Genomic DNA, 17,583 nt, shown 5'->3' on the forward strand with positions numbered 1-17,583 from the left:
TCACCGATCATGCACTTTTTCACGAAAATCGGCCCGATTATGATCGGTGACCGATCGATCGGCAAACCTCTAATAAATATCCTCTGGGATTAGGTTTTCTCATATTTTCCTTAATTCATCCGTTTTGTTTAGTAATTCTTTGCTTTGCTGGTTGTGATTGGTTGTTATTTATCGAAGCCGATCGACTGTTTACAATGAATACTGTGGATGAAAACATCTGATTGGCTCCTGCTGTGGTTCATTTACATGAACTTTATAAAGTTGCAGCACAAATGCAGAGCCAAGCGCTGCCAGAACACAGATAGTGAGTGAGATTTAAGATTAAATTTATTTGGTATGAACAGTCTACATGAATTATTTCTGTAAATGTGTCAGAATTAAGCACGTTATTTTTTTCATCTGTTGTTTCTGGAAAATGCTCAATTCATCCTGATAAAAACAAACTAAATGATTTAACCACACAAATTTACTCAATAAATACAGTCAATACAAACGAATAAAAAAAAAACAATGAAACTACAAAGGGAGGATCATAACTGTAGTGCAGACGAACCGCGGGCGCCATGTTGTTTTTTTGTTCACGTAGATCTATGCGCTCAGATCTGTCTCCTTCCTGCTGATAGTTCTGTTTCTGTCCTCTTCCAGCCCAGTCTGTTCGGAAACAAACCCACCGGGTTCGGAACCGCCACCACCAGCGCTTCGTCGTTTGGCACCAACACCGGACTCTTTGGGAACAAGCCCGCTCTGACTCTGGGGACCGGAACCAACACCTCCACTTTCGGTGAGCGTCCAGGGTTCTGCCGACCCGCTCCGGATCCTTCTTCCTCCTAACTCCCTGTCTCTGCCTCCAGGTTTTGGAGCGAGCCCGGCTGGAGCAGGACTCTTTGGTAACAAATTGGCCACTGGTGGACTGGGAACTGGACTGGGAGCCAACTTTGCGACGGGTACCGACCCGGAGCAGAACTGCTCTGGAATACGAATCTCTACAAATGAAATATTTGCTGATTGAATGTTGAGATGTTCTGATTGGGTCTGTGCAGCTGATCTGTGCCGTTTGTCCCGCAGTCGGAACGGGGACCACTCTGTTTGGAAACACCCAGAACAAGCTGGGCACGGCGCCGGGAACCCTGGGAAGCTTCGGCACCGGCGGCTTCAGCGGCGGCAGCAGTAGCCTGGGCTTCGGGGCCACACAGCAGCCCGTCGGTGAGCCGCCGGTTCCGGATCCGACCCGTTTCCCCAGCCGTCCACACACTCTATAGATCTGTTTCCTGTTTCAGCGCTGACTGACCCGAACGCCAACGCCGCCCAGCAGGCCATACTGCAGCAGCAGCTCAACGTGCTGGCCTACTCGCCGTACGGCGACTCGCCGCTCTTCAGGAACCCGCTGAGCGACCCCAAGAAGAAAGAGGAGGTGAGTGGCGGCGGCGGCATCATGGTCGCCAGGACGACCACTTCCTCCTTACATTTGATCTGTGATCTGATTTCGGGTTCCAGCGTCTGAAGCCGACCAATCCGACAGCCCAGAAGGCGCTGACCACGCCCACCCACTACAAGCTGACGCCGCGACCCGCCACCAAGGTCCGGCCCAAAGCGCTCACTTCGTCCGGCACCTCCAAGTCGCAGCTCTTTGACGGTCTGGACGACGACGAGCCGTCGCTCACCAACGGAGCATTTGTGCCCAGGTGCCGTCTGGTCGCCATGGTAACCAGGAGCGTGGCCGGTCGGACACGTCCGTCTCACGCGGTTCTGTTGTTTCTGCGCAGGAAGAGCATCAAGAAGCTGGTTCTGAAGAACCTGAGCAGCAGCCAGTACAGCAGCAGCAGCCTGAACAAAGACAGCGACGACCTGGCCTCGCCCTCAGAGTATCCTCAGAACGGACACAGGTACCGGAACGACCCACAGGTTCTGTTCCAACAGCAGGACCGGCTCGACCCAGACTGACTGAACCAGTTTCACTGTAGATGAAATAATAACCTGTAAATGATCATTAAGTGAACTTATTGATATAAAACTGAATCAGGACGGGTAAGGACAAGTTTTTCTTTTGATATTGCAGCATCAGTGGGTTTTATAGAGTCTTTATGCTGCGTTTCATTTCAGAATGGAGGAGTTTGATTGGTTCGTCTGCTTTACCTTCATTAAATTGTTTGAGACTTCAACGTAGCACAGATTGTTCACATAGATCTATGCACTGACATCAGTCTCATTCTGCGTTCTGATTGGTGCTTTAAATAAAACTCTGAAATCAGATGCAGGGACACGGCAGCCAGACTGGTGGAGGCATCTTCCTCCTTCAGTAAAGAACAGATGTTCAAACTCCCAGATCCTCCAGGAGTTCAACTCCATTTTAAATATCCAGAATAAACAAATAAAACAACAAATAAAAGGATTTATGAGGTCTCTGGAAAAAAAATTATTCTTCAAAAAAAAAAGACCGAAGTAGCAGACTGAAGACTTTTATCATTCAGTTTTTTGGTAGATGGAGAAAAACGATAAATCATGAAGTGCAGGGAGACTTTCTGTGTGTTGAATCTCAGCGGGTTGCGGTTGAAAATGAATCAGTTCTGTTAACGTTCTGCTTGTCCTGCAGCCAAGTGGAGGACGACGAGGTTCCAGGTGTGAGCGGCCGGGCCGACGACGACCCCGAGGTCACCCAGTTCTACGTGAACCCCATCGCCAAGCCCATCCCGCAGGGCCGCGCCCAGCCCAGCCTGCAGGACACCATCAGCGACCTGAACATGCACAAGCAGCCCAGGAACGGCCTGGAGGTGAGCAGGTCACGCCGTTCTGCTGGTTCACTGTTACCAGGCCCAGGTCTACATGTTGGATCAGATCTGATGGAGCCGGACGCAAAGATCAGCTTCTGATTAACATGAGAATCTCTGAGAGGATCGTCTGGTTTATTTTCAGCTTTTCAGGTTGTTTAGATTAGAGATGAACCGATCCACCAACCAATCCACTGTTTCACTTCTGATACCTGAGCTTTAGTATCGGCTGATGCAGAAAAACAGCTGGGTGACTTAAAACTGTCCTTTTTTAACATGAATGTCCTGAACTCCAGATTTATTTGATAACTGCAGCAGCATGATGTCGCTCAGAGCAGGAAGCATAGAGTTAGAGTGAATAGATCTGCCTTTCTCGTTCCCCCAGCTGAGCAGCGACGACGTCTCTGCGTCCTTCGGTGATGACTCTCTGCAGGAGGACAGGGAGGATGAGGAGGAGGAGCAGCAGCAGGAGGCCAAACCGTCTCCTCACCCTGCAGGTCAGAGCCTGTCCCTGTGACTGCGTTTCCCATCAGCCCCTCTGCTGGGTGGGCGGGGCTAAGCGTGTGTTCTGCTTCCAGGCATCGTTCTGAACCGGGTGGGTTACTACACCATCCCCCCTCTGGACGACCTGGCCGAGATGCTGGACGAGAACGGAGAATGCGTCGTGGAAAACTTCACCGTCGGCAGGAAAGGTAGCGTCCAGATCCTCCCGGATGAAATGTTCCTGAATGAATCCCATTGGTCGGGTGACTCTGAGCTGGATGCTGATTGGTCCTTGCAGGTTATGGCTCTGTCTTCTTCCCCGGAGAGGTCAACCTGACGGGCCTGAACCTGGACGAGATCGTCCACTTCAGGCGCAAAGAGGTCATCATTTACCCTGACGACAAGAACAAGCCGCTGGAGGGGGAGGGGCTTAACCGGTGAGGCGGAGCCTAAATCTGACGCTTTATTTCTAAAGCTTTTCCAAAAGAATCCAGAAACAAATGTAGGAAAAAGATATCCATTATCCATAGCTCATCCACTAACCTTTGAACTCCAACAGACTGAAGGTTTCTGTTGATTTATCTGTTTATCTGTTAAAAAATGCAGTTCCACTGCATTTTTTAATATTGTTTAAAATCAACTGTATTTATAAAGCTATCAATACAGTTGACTTATAGCTTTAATTAATCACATTACTGACAAAATGAGCAACATTTTCAAATCAAAATCATTTTTACAGCTAAATTATTGACTAAACAGCCATCAGAACTAAAAAAATAAAATCTAATTGTTTATTTTTATGGCACATTTCGGCAACAAGGCAGGTCAATGTGCTTTACATGACAAGTCATAGAAACAAAAATTATTTATCATTTTTAATGTGTTCTTCAGGTTCAAGGTGTTTTTTTATCTGTTCATCTCCACAATTTCTCATTCTTGGAGCTTCTGTAGAAATGTGATTATAGATGCTAACATTAGCGTTAGCTGCTATATGTTTAGCATTGAGGTGCTATTTTAGGCTAGCATAGCTTTCTGACAGGCTAAGTCCTTTTAGCACAACTTGAACACACCGATGGTCTCTCCGAGCGTCCAATCAGATCATTTGAAGCAGAAATTACAGAGAAGCTGGAGACGAAAGATAAATGGACTTGATGTAACTAATCAAAGCGTCAGACTGTGTGACTAGCCAACACTAGTGTTGGCTAGTCACTGTGTGACTAGCCAACACTAGTCACACAGTGACTAGTATTGGCTCATCAGACGGTTCGGTTCAGTCCGTGTGCCGATTCTCGTCCTGACACTGCTTCCTGTCTGCAGGCGGGCTGAGGTGACCCTAGACGGCGTCTGGCCCAACGATAAGACGACCTGCGCTCAGATCCGCAGCCCAGAGCGACTCGCCGACATGAACTACGAGGGCCGGCTGGAGAAGGCCTCCAGGAAGCAGGGCGCGCGCTTCCTGGAGTACCGACCCGAGACGGGCTCCTGGGTGTTCGAGGTGGGTCCGGTCCCGTCCGGTTCAGTCCAATAGAACCCGCAGGTCATCAGGGAATCTGACTCCGCCCCCTTTCTCCTCCAGGTCAGCCATTTCTCCAAATACGGCCTCCAGGACTCGGACGAAGACGACGAGGTCCCGCCCAAAACTGACCCCAAGAAGCTGAAGACGATGATGTCACTTCCTGCTTCCAGGCTGCAGCAGCTGCTTCCTCCATCCCAGCAGCAGGTGGCGCCGCAGGCCCAGGTAGAGCAGCCTGCGCCCCCCCACACTCCTCCTCTTCCTCACTCACACATTGATCAGATTTTCTCATTTAATCTGGTGATAAAATAATTTAGACCGGAAGAAGCAAGCTCACATTTATTAACATTGATTATTATTATTTTTATTATTTATTATTATTATTATTACTAGTATTGTTTGTTTTGATCTGAGCTTTTTTCCTCCAGGTGCCTTCAGAATAATTAAGATGTAATAATTTAGATTATTTTGCAAATTTTAATCTGATGTATTAATAAAAATCTGGATGTTTATTCCAGTCAGGAGATTTATCTGCTGGGTAAACAGAAATTAAATCCTGACCTGCCTGGTGGGACGTGTTTAATGTTTACTGCAGTCCAATCATAAATGCTTTTTTTAACCATAAATTTGTTTTTCAGCTGAAATTTAAAAGTTTTGATTTATTAATGAATGAATTGATTGTAAATCAGTATTTTCTGTCTGACTGATGGATGTTTCATCATTTTTAAATGTTGGTGGCTGTGTTGCTCCGGGTCTCAGCTGATCGATCCGGTTCTGGTTCTCATCGGAACCAGAACCTTTTTACTTTTTCTGATGCTCCTGGTTCTGATTCTGGTTAAAGGCCGGATGTGAGTTATTTTCCTGTTAGTTCTCAGATGAAGGTGAAATTAATGCGACTTTTTAACATGAATGTAATTTCTATTTTCTGTTTAATAAAGTATTAAAGATCCTTTCAGTTTCTCTGTTTAGTTTTTTATTTTAAGTCTGAAATGAATCTGATCCTCTAATCGGGTCGATGTGAGGACATGTTGCAGGTTTGATCCGGTTCATCTGATGGACGCTTGACCTCTGACCTCACTTGGTCTGTCCAGAGTTTCTCCGTCCGTCCTCACGCTCTCTGTCTCTGTCTCCAGTCCACCGCTGTGGATTTGGCGAGCGGCGTGGCGGAGCTGGACAGCGACATGGCCGACATCACGCAGGGCGTCCCGACAGAGAGCATGCTGGGAGGAGAGGAGGAGGACAGCGAGCTGCCGCTAGTCGACATGGAGACGGCGGCGCTGACGGACCACGAGTCGGTGGCGTGCAGCCACATCCCGTCCACTCTGGGCATCAATCCGCACACGCTGCAGGTAGAACCGCCAAGCCGCTTCAGAGGAGAACCACAGGAACCCGGAAAATAAAAACCGTCTCAGTAACGAAGCTAGGACTGCAGTTTCTGTCATGGGGAAAACACACGATAACCTCATGATTATCACTGATCTACTGACGCTACCTGAGAAATATTTTCATGGAATTTTGCAGTATTTTTTCTTATCAAAATCTATATATAAAAATAAAAAGATGACAGACTACACACAAACTTTATTTATCCATTCAGGAACTTAAATATCTTGATTTTTATTATTCACCAAATCATTCGTGGATTATATCTGGACATACTGCCACCTGCAGGTGGGAGTTGGCATCACTTGAATCCAATGATTCTGACTGTTTATGCTGAAAATTTGTAATAAACTCTGGAGTTTCTCATTGTAATTTGGAAATAACAGCCAGAGGACGCCGGACATGTGAAGGGACGGGATGGTACTTCAACTATTAACCTGGCTTAATCTGTTTCCACTGTAAACTAAGCAAAGCCTGGTGGGGGCTAGTAAAGCCTGGAGCCCCGCCAGTCTGATGATAAAACTCAGTTATTGGTGTGAAAAATCCTGGGATCTGCTGTTGTGAATTTCTGCAAAAACCTGTAAGGGCTAACGAGATAAAATGGTTCCACATTCCTGTAAAAGGAGGCAACTGCTGTTGGCTTCTTTTACAGGAGCTGTTCTCCTTGGAAACAGGAAGTTAGCCAAGTTAGCTACACATTCTTATATCTCTTTCTGTTTTCTGACATGTTTCCAGACGTAGAGTCCGTTGAAGAACCAGAATCTTGTTTCCTTTTTAAATGTTTCGTTTTGGTTCAGCTTAAGAGGTGCTGAGGCGACTGTCAGTTATCCATCTGAGCAATCAGATTACTTTCTGTTTCCAGATCATGAAGGCGTCTCTGTTCACTGAGGACGAGGAGGACGGAGACATGTTCCAGCCTCACAGAGCGACCAAGGCGTCTGCCGACGTCTCGTCCCCTCGGCTCGTCCTGCCAGGCTCTCAAGGCCGTCCATCTGGTAGGAAACTCTTCCTCGCGCTGATGAAGACCTTCCTGCAGGTTTCTGACCTTCCTCTCTCTGCAGTCGGGGGTCTTCTTCAAGCCCGCTTCACCTCCGGCATCTTCCCTCAGCGCGTGGACGCTCCTCTGTCCCGCGGCTCCCCAGCGGCAGCAGACCCGCCTCGGCCTCCGCAGTGGAAGAGTCCAGTCCCCACCCCGTTCCTGCTGCCGGCCCGGGCCCCGGAGCCCGCCATCCGGACGGTGGGGGTGCGGCGGCTGGGCGGCCCCGTCCCTCTGAAGGAGTCCGTCACTCAGGGGAAGGTCGGTTCTGGATCACCGACTGAGCCACGAAACTTCAGCAGGAAGCTGTAACAGCCTGTTCTTCTGCTGTCCTGCAGGGGGCGCTGCTGATGGACACCGGCCTGTTCGCCACCCGCTCCTTCAGAGTGGGCTGGGGTCCCGGCTGGACCCTGGCCCACTGCGGCAACCGGCTCAGCACACAGACCGCCAACCAGACAGAGCTCCAGGAGCAGCGCACCAAGACGGACTTCAGCTTCCTGCACAAACCGGCCCGGACCAAACCGTAAGGAAAAACTCCTGAACGGGCTGAAAAACGGGCCCAGTCCGCTAGGCGAGCAGTAGCTAAGAACATGTTAGGTTCATGGTGACGCAGAAGGTTCTGCTGCAAGTCAAACTGTAACCCCGTTTCTCAGGAGTTTAGTGACGGTTTGTAGCTGCAGATAATCCAGCAGGTTTACAGGAAGCCCAGAGTTCATCTGTTGGGTTTGATTCCTAAAATAAAATCCACTTTATGACCTGGAACAGCGTAGAACCCGCAGTTAGAACCTGCGGTTCCCCCAACAGGTCGGAAGAGACTTCCTTCTTTAAACCATCAACCACCATTTAAGGGCCTGATAGAGCAAAGGTTAGGTTTAGTGGGGACATTTCAGAGGGTTCTCTCTAAGGTCAAAGGTTAACCTGAGCTGTGTGTCTCCAGGCTCGCTGAGAGCCCCTACAAGGTGGTGGTGGAGCAGCTGGTGGGGCTGGAAGCTCTTCAGGGAACGAAGATGATTGAGGAAGAAGAGGAGGAGGAGGAGGAGCGGCATGCCGTGCTGCAGCGCCCCCTCGAGATCAGCCTGAAGCACAGCACCGTCAGCGTCCCTGAGGGCGCGTCCTGTCCGCTGGTGGAGCCGCGGCCCGGTGTGGCGGCACTGCATGACTACGCCGAGTGGATCAGGGAGCTGAGCGCAGAGCGCGGCGATGCAGACCGTGAGTTCTGGTTCGGTGATGGACGGTTTGTCTCCGCGCTCCGTCCCTGACCTGTCCTGTCCATCCTGCAGCCATCCTGGGCCACTGGGCCGAGGTCTGGACGCTGTGCGAGGCCCTGTGGGGCCAGCTGGACCCGGACGCCAGCCCACTCGACGACTACCAGCAGCAGCTGCAGCGCCGCCGCGCCTTCTCCGACTGGCTGGCCCGCGGCGCCGCCCGCAGGGTGGAGGAGGAGGTGGCACTGGCGGGGAAGGGCCGCCACACGGAGGCGCTGTTCAGCTACTTGACGGGCCGCCGCGTCAGCGAGGCGTGTCAACTTGCCCAGAGGGAAGGTTAGTGGAGCAGACAGAACCTCGGGTTCTGATGGAGACCGGCAGAACCTGATAGTGAATTTAAACTGGAGATATAAACGTGTAACCATGGCGATGTGTGCGTTTAGGTGACCACCGCCTGGCCCTGCTGCTGTCGCAGGCCTCTGGATCAAGGGTCTGCCGTCAGCTGTTGGACTTGCAGCTGGCCGACTGGAGCCGGACGCAGACTGACCTCCACCTGAGCGAGGAGCGGCTGCGGATCTTCGCCCTGCTGGCCGGGAAGCCGGTGGGTTTTGTTGGCCCGGAGCCGTCCTACCTGCTGCCCGGTTCCGATTCTGAACGGTTCCATCTCTGCAGGTGTGGCAGTCGTCCGGGTTGGCAGTGAACGTCTGCTCAGAGCTAGACTGGAAGCGCTGCCTGGCCGTCCACCTGTGGTACCTGCTGCCACCCACCGCCTCCGTGGCCGACGCCCTGGCCGCCTACGAAGACGCTTTCCAGGTGAGTCCCGGCCAGACCCGCCTCTCTGCCGGGTCAGAACTGCTCTGATGGTTCTGTTGCCCCCTGCAGGGCTCCACAGAGGCTGGCAGGTATGCCTGCATGCCGCTGCCGCCGTACCTGGAGGGGTCACCACCCCTAGAGGAGGAGGAGGAGAAGGAGGAGCCTGAGCGGCCGCTGCTCGACCTCTGCTTCCACCTGCTGAAGCTCTACAGCGACAGGTAAACCTGAGGCACCAGAACCAGTTCTGACTCACTGCACTGAACCAGTTAGCACACAGTTGTCAAACTCCAGTCCTGGAGGGCCACAGCCCTGCAACTTTTAGATGTGTCCCCGCTGCACCACACCTGAATAAAATAATTAGGTTATCAGCAAGGCTCTGGAGAACTTATCTACACAAGGTGGCAATTAAGCCATTTCATTCCAGTGTTTTGTACCTGTGGCACATCTAAAAACTGCAGGACAGCGGTTGAGGACTGGAGTTTGACACCCCTGAGTCAGTAGAACCACCTGAATCAGGTTGTACCTTTTCCATTTAAACGGTTTAAAGTCGATTATTTAAAACCTGATCTGTGTTCCTCAGATCACCTGATCGGTTTGACCTGCAGTTCCTGTTAAAGGGCCGGTATCATGTTTGAGAAATCCTTTAATCAACCATTCAGCTGTCCAAAATGCCCAGGTGGACTTAGCCCCGCCCTCAAATGCAAAGCTCCTCCCCCACTCAGCTCCTTCAGACTAGCCAGCAGCCATTAGCAAACATCTGCTGTGCTCATTATAGGAGCTTCTGCTCTGAGCAACGCTGGTAAAAATGTTAAAGGGTTAATAGAGGATAACTTCCTGGAGGCGTCGCTTCAGTGGGAGCAGGAGTTTCTTAAAGAAACAGTGGCCCAATTTCAGGGACTTCAGTAAGGAAATAAATTTCCTGGAAACCCCATAGTACTGTTCCTGTAACAATCCGGTTCTGTTGACCCGTTTCCTCCTGCAGACTGTACGGCTTGCAGCCGCTGCTCGACCCGCTCACCGTCACCTGGCGGCGCCTGGACTACCGGCTCAGCTGGCACTTGTGGGGCGTGCTGCAGGCCCTGCGCTACACCCACCTGGCCGCACCGCGGCAGGGCCTTGTCCACGCCGCCTACGCTGCCCAGCTGGAGAGCGCTGGCCTCTGGCACCTGGCCGTGTTCATCCTGCTGCACCTCCCCGACCACAGGTCAGAACAAGAACTGGGTCTGGACCCGCTCTTACCATCCCAATCACAGAACTGGGCTGGTATTTCTGCCATAATGCTCAGCTGAAACCTTTAATGTCGAAAAGGGACGATAAATCTAAGTTGAATAAAATCTCCTGCGGAGTTCCACAGGGCTCCGTCCTCTTCAGTCTCCAGATGTGAACAATAAGCTGCAGCATGTCTAATGCATTACGAGTTTCCTGTGGCTGCTGTATGAATCAAGTTTCTTCTTCTCTGCAGGCAGCGGGAGCGGGCCGTCAGGGAGCTGCTGGCGCTGCACTGCCCCCTGCTGGAGACGGAGGAGTCGGCCCGCAGGGAGCGCTTCCTGACTGACAGGCTCCTGGTTCCGGAGAGCTGGATCCACGAGGCCAAGGCGGTCCGGGCCCAGCGGGACGGGGACCGCCACCGCCAGGCCCTGCACTTGTACCGGGCCGGACACTGGAACCAGTGCCACCGGCTGCTGATCCAACACCTGGCCTCAGGTATGCTCCGCATGCTGGACCAGTCCAGCTCACGCCACGTCACGTGACTCAACCCGTTTCTCCCACAGACTGCATCGTCAACGACAACCACGACTACCTGCTGGAGTTCCTAGAGGGCCTGGCGGTACCAGAACACAGCGCCAGCATCCAGGACTGGGACACGGCCGGCAGAGTCTACCTGGACTACATCCGGGTCATCAAGTCCCTGCAGGACATCCAGCAGGTCGGTTCGGTTCTGGCCTGGTACTGTTAACAGAAACGACTTCACTCTGATGTGGCAGTGAAGTGGATCAGTTTGTGAACTTTATAAAGTTCATTTAAAGACAAACTAAAACTGCAAACAGCAGAAATGATGTAAGATGAAGAAATACTGAAAACATCCAGGATGTTGAACTCTGAGCGGTGATAACAGCTGCTGCTAACGACTCATTCAGTCATCGATCGATCGATCGATGACTGAATTACTAAATATAATTTTTAATGCTTAATTCAAAATGGTTTGTTCAGTTTCTGCTTCCTGGCTGCTCTGTGTGGCTTTAGTCAGTTTGTCCAGTTAACCGTCAGTCCGTTACTAAATTAGTTGACATTTCAATAATCGTTTGAGCTCGGTTGCTGTTTTTTGGTAATTCTGCTAAACTATAATAACCTGTATCGGCGTTGTCGGGGTAACCGTTGAGGATTGTTTGTGTCTAACGTGGTTCTGCTGTCCCAGATGGACAGCTCCGGCGCCGGCTACCAGCTGGAGCGGCTCTACTCTGACGTGACGTCGCTCTGCGGCCGCATTGAGCTGCTGCCCTGCCGGACCGCCAGGGACCACCTCGCCCAATCAGGTGAAGGCCGGGAGCCGGCCAATCACAGCTCACGCTGCTCTGAAGTTTCAGGGTCATTCCCTCTGATCTAAGCTCCGCCCTTCCCCCTCTGCAGAGATGGCGAAGCGCGTGGCGAACATCCTGCGGGCCGTCCTGAGTCTGCAGCAGGGCGACGGCGCCGCAGACCCGCTCAGCATCCCACTGGCCCAGTTGGCGCCGCACATCAGCCGACTGCCCATGCCGGAGGATTACGCTCTGGAGGAGCTGCGCGGCCTGACCCAGTCCTACCTGCGGCAGCTCGTCGTCAGCCAGTGACCCGGACAGGAAACGCTCCAAGTCCCAGGTTGGACCCTCATCAGAACTCCGGTTCTGATCGTCAGGCTGGGATGAAACCGGCTCATTGGGAAGTTCAGACAACTCAAAACTGGACAGAAAAACCTGGAGACGAGTTGATTAGATTTTCTTCTCTCACAGGAAGTTTCTTCCTACAGGATTTCAAAATAAAATCAGAACATTGACACATCAGGAGAGACCCAAATGGATCAGAACCAGCAGGAATTTAAAGTCAGGTTTAAAAACCCTGAATGGATTATTGGTTCTGTTGGATCCGGATGTGTGAATGAAATGGATCAATTATGAAACGGCGTCGCCTGACCCGATCAGAGGCTCTTTAAACTCAGAGGTTCTATTTTTTTAGGTTTTCCTGTTGAAGCTCTAAAGTTTCCCCTCATGGTTCTGATCCGATACGCCGCTGTCAGAACCGACCAGGAAACACCAGAACTCTGTCAAAGAACCGAGCTTCTTTATTGAAAGTTTGTTGCCATTTAACGACCCTGTCTGTGGTTGCCATGGTTACACGGATGGACTCTGCTGTTGTGTGTCTGTGTGTGTCAGTGTGTGTGTTTTCTGCTGCTTCGTTGATCATATTTTTAATAAAGTTGAAGTAGAAATAAATAAAATGTCCAATGAGTTTATTTCCTTTAAAGAATCAACTCAAACATTTGGTTGTAAATTTTTAATAAAAAATAATGTTAGTGAATAAAATAAACTCCAAACGGAAACACATGTGTGGATATTTGATATGAATTGTAATGTCAATAATTTTATTGAACTAGAATCCAGAATCATCTAAATGGACAAAATCACATGAAATATTTAACATTTTTCTGCAGCTGCGATGATTTTAAAAACGTCTTTAAAACATTTTTCAAACATCTGAGACAAGTTTGATTTTACTGTGGAGTTTTTATCATTCAGGGTCAGAATTTTACAGACAGATGAGTAAAAAGTCAAACATGATGAAACCATCTTGTGAGACGTTGACGTGGAAATCACCATCTTTAAAGGAACGAAGAAACAACCATGTGAGGTCAGAGGTCGTTTACAGATGGAGTCTGATCCCTGCAGCAGAACCCTCTGGTACCTGCAGAGGTTCTGTTGGCTTTTAATCAGATTTCTTCTTCTTGAGTGTCTGAGACCCGGCGGCCTAAACAAACCAGAATGCATGAACGAAATATTTATCGTGAAATAACGATATCTGAAACACTTTCAGACAAAATCCTATTTTCCGTCTAAAACGTCTGTTTGAGGCTCATGGTGAAGCGTCAAACAGGATGTTCTCAGACAGACACAGAGTCACAATAAGACGTAGAAGTGGACCTCCTTTGGTCTCCATCATGTGGAGCTGGCGCTGGTCAACCCAGACCACCAGAACACCATTAACCCAGTCACTGCATGAGCAACGCGGTTCTGACTATGTCTCCATGGGGTAAAGAACAGCAGGAGGCGCCGTTATCAAGCTGTGACTGATCATCAAGGTCACGTCACTGTAACACGGAGAACTGGAGCCGTGTGAAGTTAGTTACCTCAGGCTGGGGGCTCGGCTGCCTCTTCCGCTTCGAAGGTCTGCCAGGACTCTGCACGGTTTCTCCACCTGCAGCTCCACCAGATCTCTGCTCTGAAATATTGAAAGAAGGTTTTTTCATTCTTGTTTCATTCATGTGTTGTGAGATGTTAAAGAACAAAGAACTGTTTCACTGATCAAATGGGTCAATAGTTAGATATCTGTTGAACTTTTTAGGTTGAAAGTCAGTAATGCAGCCAGTTGATTGCAAATGTTTATTCCCATCATTTATGTTTACTTATTTACTGAGTTCAGGTTTAGATTTTGAAAGCAGGAGTTGTAACTATGATAAGTTCACTCAGCATCACTGTTGATTGGTTAGCTCTGTGACATGTGTGCAGGAACCAGGAAGTGTGAAAATCTGTTTCTGAACGTTGTCCTTCTCCATCCTGCTCTCTGATGAGGGAAACGAGGAGAACCGGGCCCACAGCGGGTTTATCCGCCATCATTATCTGCTTCTATGCTAACTTATAGCAGGTATTTATACTGCTCTGATTTTTATTCAGTCAGGTAAAATCTCGTTTTTCTGAATGAACCGTTTCTGAACTCACCGTTTTCTCTTTCTTCAGAGTCTTCACAACTTCTAGTTTCCTCAGCATGGGCTGCAGCAGGTCCTGGATCTTACGATCCCCCTTGCAGATATGAAGCACATTCTCGTTGATTTCTTCGATGGACTTCTCCAGCCCGTAGTGCTGGATGATGATTTGAGCCATTTCACCTCTGGGTCTTTTGCGCTTCTCCTGCTCGGGGATTTTGTTTAGATACGTCAGCATCCGCTTGTACTGATAATCTGTTAGTTCCTCCAGGATCGAGCTCAGTTTTTCCCCCAATTGTTTTTCAAGTTTGGTCACCTGAACACAAACACCAGAACGATCAGAGGCCAGAGGTAATATGAGACGTCTACTAGGTTTAGTGACTAGATTGTTAAACTATGTGAATGGAATGAAACCCTCCCCATAAAACTGAATGCTGTTCCTCTTCCTCCTGACTGGTCAGCGAGCAGAGACTTTGAACATTATAAAACCTTACAATAAATACTGTTTAGGAATATATTCTTTGTCTGATTCTCTGGTTTTTGAAACTGTTTTTCCTCACTCTTTGCTAAAGAAAATGTCCACAACACTTCTAGAGAGAGAGAAAAAGCAAAAGAGAACAGTTTAAATAACAAATAATGTAAACTGGAGAGTAGTAGGAGAAGAAAGTGGAAAAGTGGTGAGTTTGTAGCATCATGACTACAGGAACAGCTCAGATGACCCCGGCTAGACGGTCAACTGTATCAAATTTTCCAGAAAGTTTTCCTTTGGAAAGTTTCAGACAAAGCCTCAGGAAACTGAACTGAAGGGTGAATCAGATTTTCAGCATCTGGATGAGATATTTCTACGACGGAACCGACTGAATTCACCAGGATTTAAGGACAGCAGAGAATCATCAGCATAACATTGATCCCATCTGATGATTATTCCTGTCATACTAACAGATCTATTTGCACACTTTGCATATTTATGCTCTGTAGTTTAAATTAGGGCTGATGCTGCTGCTTCAGTTGGTCATTTAAATAAAACTTTAACTGTTGATCAGGAAACAGTTTCTACCTGAGCTTTTTGTTCTGTTATAAAGTGAAAACCAACAATGCAGTCGGTTTCCATTATGTGCCTTTAAATTTCAACCAGCATTATTGATTGATTATCAATTACATTCTTAGTTCCTTCTGATGTGTAAACCAAGCCTTTAAAATGGGTTTATTTTCTCCACAGTGTAATGTTAATCATTCAGAAAAACATGGCGGACAGAAACGGATCAGCAAACTTTCAGAGAGGAAAAACAAATCTGAAACCAGTAAAAACCATAAGAACCAGTAAAAACCAGTGTTTGAACTGATCCAGCTGTAAAACTTACCTCTTCTTGATATTTTTTGCTCATTGTTGACGAAAGCAACACAAAAATTGGGAAGTCTGGAAGCTGAAAGTCACTGGTGACAGAAAAACAGACTCAGTAGAAGTTTCTCCAAAAGCTTCAGTCTGAAACTTTTACTAATAAACTCGATGCAGAAACTTTAAACTGAGACTTTCTCTCAGGTTAAAGTTTGATTTAAACTCAGTCTGGAGTTTTATTCCCACAGCAGAGTTTTAACTCCTTCGCCTTTATAAAATATTTTTGTTCTTCTGCTTGAAAAGCAAAGCAGTAAACGCCCAGAATGATTCAGCAGCAACAACAACAACAGTCTGTGAGCAGCTGGGATTGTTTAATAGAGTTCAGCCTTCAGAGATTCAAAGGGAAAAGAGTCACTGAGGTTCCAAAATAAAATACTTTTATTCCTTAAGATGAATCTGAAGAACTGTTTTAATTAAATTATTTAAACTATTTCAGTTTAAATAATTTCACTATTTATTTCAGTTTCAACTCCTCATTAAAGTCTTTACTCTCAGAGGAAGAATTTCGGTTCTTGGCTGACATTCTTCTTGGTTTCAGTCAGAACCAGAACCAGACATGGAGAAGCTGCATTCAGCTTCTATGTAGCACAGATCTGGAACAAACTTCCAGAAAACTGAAAAACAGTCGGAACACTGAGTTCCTTTAAACCTGAACTGAACACCCACCTGGTTGTTACTGGTTCCTCAGTTGGTGACTGTGGTGATGTTTTCATGATGTAAATCATTTGAACTGATTTTTTACTGAAATGTTTTATATTAATGTTGACCTGCATGTCCATCCTACCGCAAAATCTGGATATAATCGTTGAAAACCACACAACAGAAAAGTTCAGCACATAAAATGTGTGAAAATTATCTGTAAGAACAGAATGACGTCAACTTATTCTTTTAGCCAAATTTCTGTTTTCTTGGACCTTCAGACACAGAGAACGTCCAGAGTTCACTGGAACACAAACATTAACACCAAACATCTAAACTGTGCGGCTGTGATAAATCACTAATTGTTGAGATTAGGATTAACTCCTCACAGGCGGCTAAACAACAAAGATATCCTTTGGATTTCAGCAGATGGACAAAGTCATTATTAACGATGGTGGGTGGGCTGCTGCGTTTAGGCAAAGAAACGGTTTAATGTTCAGTGTGTCAAACGCCTGCAGGTGTGCTACAGCAAGTCGTCTGAACAGTTTTACTCCTGCCTCCAAAACCATCGTTCTCTCTGTAACAAACAAAAGACAAACCTCAGAGTTGTGATCTCCTGCTGCAGTCGCTGGTCTCTTCTGTTTCAACTTGGTTTTCTGATTTTCTGCACCACACCGTCTGCTAAAACGGAGGAATCCGGATGTTCCTAGCAGGGAGCCGTGATAAAAGCTGCTAACGGTCTTTAATTCCTCATTCTCTGTCTCACACAGGAAACCCTGGAATGTTCTCTGATTCCTTGAGTTTTTCAGATTTTTGTTGATACAGTTTCACTGATCAGGATTTGTGTGAATAACAGGCTTTTGGTTTGAGAATAGAAGGTTTGTAGGTTTCTTTTTTAACCTCCGACCCCTTCGGCACAGAAGACATTCATCTTATATCTGACCATGATGTTCAGAACCTCCACAGAATCAGTTTTACAGCAACTTCAGCTAATTGCTGCTGGCTAGTCTGAAGGAGCTGAGTGGAGGAGTTTCAGGCGGAGTGCTGCTCTGTGAGGCAGAAACTGGGAATCTGAGGAGGAGCTGCGCCCTGTAGGTGGGGCGAGGTACACCCAGGCATTTTGACAGCTAAATGGTTGCCATGGAGATTAAAGGATTCCTCAAACATGAAAGAATCAAAGTGACACTTCAGGTTTGATTATGGGGTGTTTTGAGTGTAAAGTTGGGCTGTTTTTGTTAATAAATTCTCAGACTTAGTTGGTTCTGGTCATTCCTTGTTGCTAAGGACCTTCTGTCATCCACCTCCCTTCCTCCAAAAACCCTCCAACATGCCACATTAGCTCTGCTGCAGCTGGTGTAATTCTCAACACCAATTATTCCAGTTACACATGATCACCTAG

General features: G+C 48.0%; 1 protein-coding gene and 1 long non-coding RNA gene across 2 annotated transcripts in view; both read left to right on the forward strand.

Moving 5' to 3' along the window:
• Positions 1-12,236, forward strand: part of nup98 (nucleoporin 98 and 96 precursor) — a 21,345-nt gene extending 9,109 nt beyond the window's left edge. Inside the window, exons 10-35 of the mRNA XM_015048557.1 lie at positions 646-781; positions 852-944; positions 1,066-1,203; positions 1,278-1,411; positions 1,495-1,682; positions 1,764-1,883; positions 2,591-2,768; positions 3,151-3,262; positions 3,344-3,457; positions 3,547-3,685; positions 4,566-4,743; positions 4,825-4,986; positions 5,895-6,110; positions 7,007-7,139; positions 7,206-7,441; positions 7,519-7,703; positions 8,118-8,389; positions 8,461-8,721; positions 8,829-8,986; positions 9,058-9,198; positions 9,268-9,416; positions 10,181-10,402; positions 10,661-10,902; positions 10,971-11,125; positions 11,615-11,732; positions 11,827-12,236. Coding sequence (XP_014904043.1) covers positions 646-781; positions 852-944; positions 1,066-1,203; positions 1,278-1,411; positions 1,495-1,682; positions 1,764-1,883; positions 2,591-2,768; positions 3,151-3,262; positions 3,344-3,457; positions 3,547-3,685; positions 4,566-4,743; positions 4,825-4,986; positions 5,895-6,110; positions 7,007-7,139; positions 7,206-7,441; positions 7,519-7,703; positions 8,118-8,389; positions 8,461-8,721; positions 8,829-8,986; positions 9,058-9,198; positions 9,268-9,416; positions 10,181-10,402; positions 10,661-10,902; positions 10,971-11,125; positions 11,615-11,732; positions 11,827-12,026 — 4,380 coding nt within the window. The 3' untranslated portion in view covers positions 12,027-12,236. The remainder of the gene's footprint in view (positions 1-645; positions 782-851; positions 945-1,065; positions 1,204-1,277; positions 1,412-1,494; positions 1,683-1,763; positions 1,884-2,590; positions 2,769-3,150; positions 3,263-3,343; positions 3,458-3,546; positions 3,686-4,565; positions 4,744-4,824; positions 4,987-5,894; positions 6,111-7,006; positions 7,140-7,205; positions 7,442-7,518; positions 7,704-8,117; positions 8,390-8,460; positions 8,722-8,828; positions 8,987-9,057; positions 9,199-9,267; positions 9,417-10,180; positions 10,403-10,660; positions 10,903-10,970; positions 11,126-11,614; positions 11,733-11,826) is intronic.
• A 1,441-nt stretch (positions 12,237-13,677) lies between these two features.
• On the forward strand, positions 13,678-14,662 carry LOC106957257 (uncharacterized). Its single transcript, XR_001426921.1, has 2 exons — positions 13,678-14,091; positions 14,184-14,662. It is a non-coding gene; the product is annotated as an uncharacterized LOC106957257 (long non-coding RNA).
• The last annotated feature ends 2,921 nt before the right edge of the window (positions 14,663-17,583 follow it).

This window comes from Poecilia latipinna, unplaced genomic scaffold (genome assembly GCF_001443285.1).
Source record: "Poecilia latipinna isolate Pla-1442-1.1 unplaced genomic scaffold, P_latipinna-1.0 Scaffold891, whole genome shotgun sequence".
NCBI lineage: Eukaryota > Metazoa > Chordata > Actinopteri > Cyprinodontiformes > Poeciliidae > Poecilia > Poecilia latipinna.